This window comes from Buceros rhinoceros, unplaced genomic scaffold (assembly GCF_000710305.1).
Source record: "Buceros rhinoceros silvestris isolate BGI_N320 unplaced genomic scaffold, ASM71030v1 scaffold29164, whole genome shotgun sequence".
Classification (NCBI taxonomy): Eukaryota; Metazoa; Chordata; class Aves; order Bucerotiformes; family Bucerotidae; genus Buceros; species Buceros rhinoceros.
The window spans coordinates 1-1,230 of NW_010408054.1; the positions used below are offsets into that span (position 1 = coordinate 1).

Here is a 1,230-nt window from a genome sequence, read left to right on the forward strand (position 1 = left end):
GGCCACGTACCCCCTCGCCGGCACCCCAACACAAGGCACTTGGGCAGCACCGGGACCCAGCCAACATGGTCCACCGCCCACAGCCGTGCCCCTGTCACTGCCCTATCGCCTGGAGACCCCACGGGCAGGAGCTGCACCGAGCAGCTCTCTCCTGCCGCCCTGGCGGGAGCCAGTGGTAAAGCAGCAGCTCCTGTGGCCACCCGACGGGCGGAGGAGGTAACAGAACGGTGAGCAGCATCTTCTGCACTGGAGCCCCCGCAAAGCCCCTCGTGCCACAGTTGGGTCACGGAAGGGACCTACACCTTTCCCCTCGCTGCTCTCCTACCAATAGGGAGCCTGGTTCTCGGCGCATCGCCAGGTCTGCAGGTGGGAAAGGACCAGGGCGGCCGCTCGAGAGGTGCCGAGATGCTCCCAGGGCCCACTGGTGCTCTTCACCGCACGGGAGGGAGAGCGGGTCACGCCCATGGGGCAGATCCTGTAGTTCCTCCCGTGGTTGTTGTCCCAGTGAATCTTCTGTCCACACTGGAAGGAGATGCAGAACTCCATGGCCCTGCGGCAGACGGATGGCTTGGGCAGGGCAAGCTCAAAAGAGAAGATGTCTGTGTCAGCTGAGCCATACGTGCTGTGCATGTACTGGCAGCAGACATCCCGGAAGCTCTTCCAGCCATCGAAGCTGATGCGGACCATCACTTTCTTCTCATACTCGATGTTTCTGACCTTCACGGTCCCTGACAGGGTGCGGTCCTGGATCAGGCAGTTCTCCAGGCAGACAAGGTTGCTGCGCAGGCGGCTGCGGAAAGTCACGTAGTCTGCAGAGGGCTGAGGGAAGTCCAGCACATACCTGCACACTTCTGGGCGTGGGTCCCGCAGCCGAGGTCGGAAGCAGGCAAGGTCAGACAGGGCATGCTGCAAGTCGCAGAGGTCCTCCTCAATCTTCGAGAAGAAACGGACAGCCGTCAGTGAGAGCCCCTTCATGTCAGCAAACACGACTCTCTTCTTCTTCTGGCCCTTGTTGCTCTTGGAGCTATCTCGCCGCTCGGGCTCGGGTTCTGCACTCAGCTTCTGGTTGAGGCAGGACCGGAGGGGTTTGCGGCCCCGGCTGCCCCGCAGCTCCTCGTAGGAGTTCAGCAGCTTGCAGATGGGGGGAGAGTGGCTCAGACAGAGCCGCACGGCCAGGTCCACGGGCATGGCTGGGCCGGCCCCGGCGCTGCGCAGCGGGAGAAGCCCGGA

The 1,230-nt window shown here is 63.2% G+C and overlaps 1 protein-coding gene across 1 annotated transcript; it reads right to left on the reverse strand.

The window, feature by feature from the left end:
* Positions 1 to 321: 321 nt before the first annotated feature.
* On the reverse strand, positions 322 to 1,188 carry LOC104492225 (protein phosphatase 1 regulatory subunit 3C-like). Its single transcript, XM_010134747.1, has one exon. The coding sequence runs from the start codon at positions 1,186 to 1,188 to the stop codon at positions 322 to 324; it is 867 nt and encodes a 288-aa protein (XP_010133049.1).
* Between the last annotated feature and the right edge of the window lie 42 nt (positions 1,189 to 1,230).

What these genes read in the sequence shown, in the direction of transcription:
- LOC104492225 (XM_010134747.1), bottom strand. Translation starts at nt 1,188, where the DNA reads ATGCCCGTGGACCTGGCCGTGCGGCTCTGTCTGAGCCACTCTCCCCCC.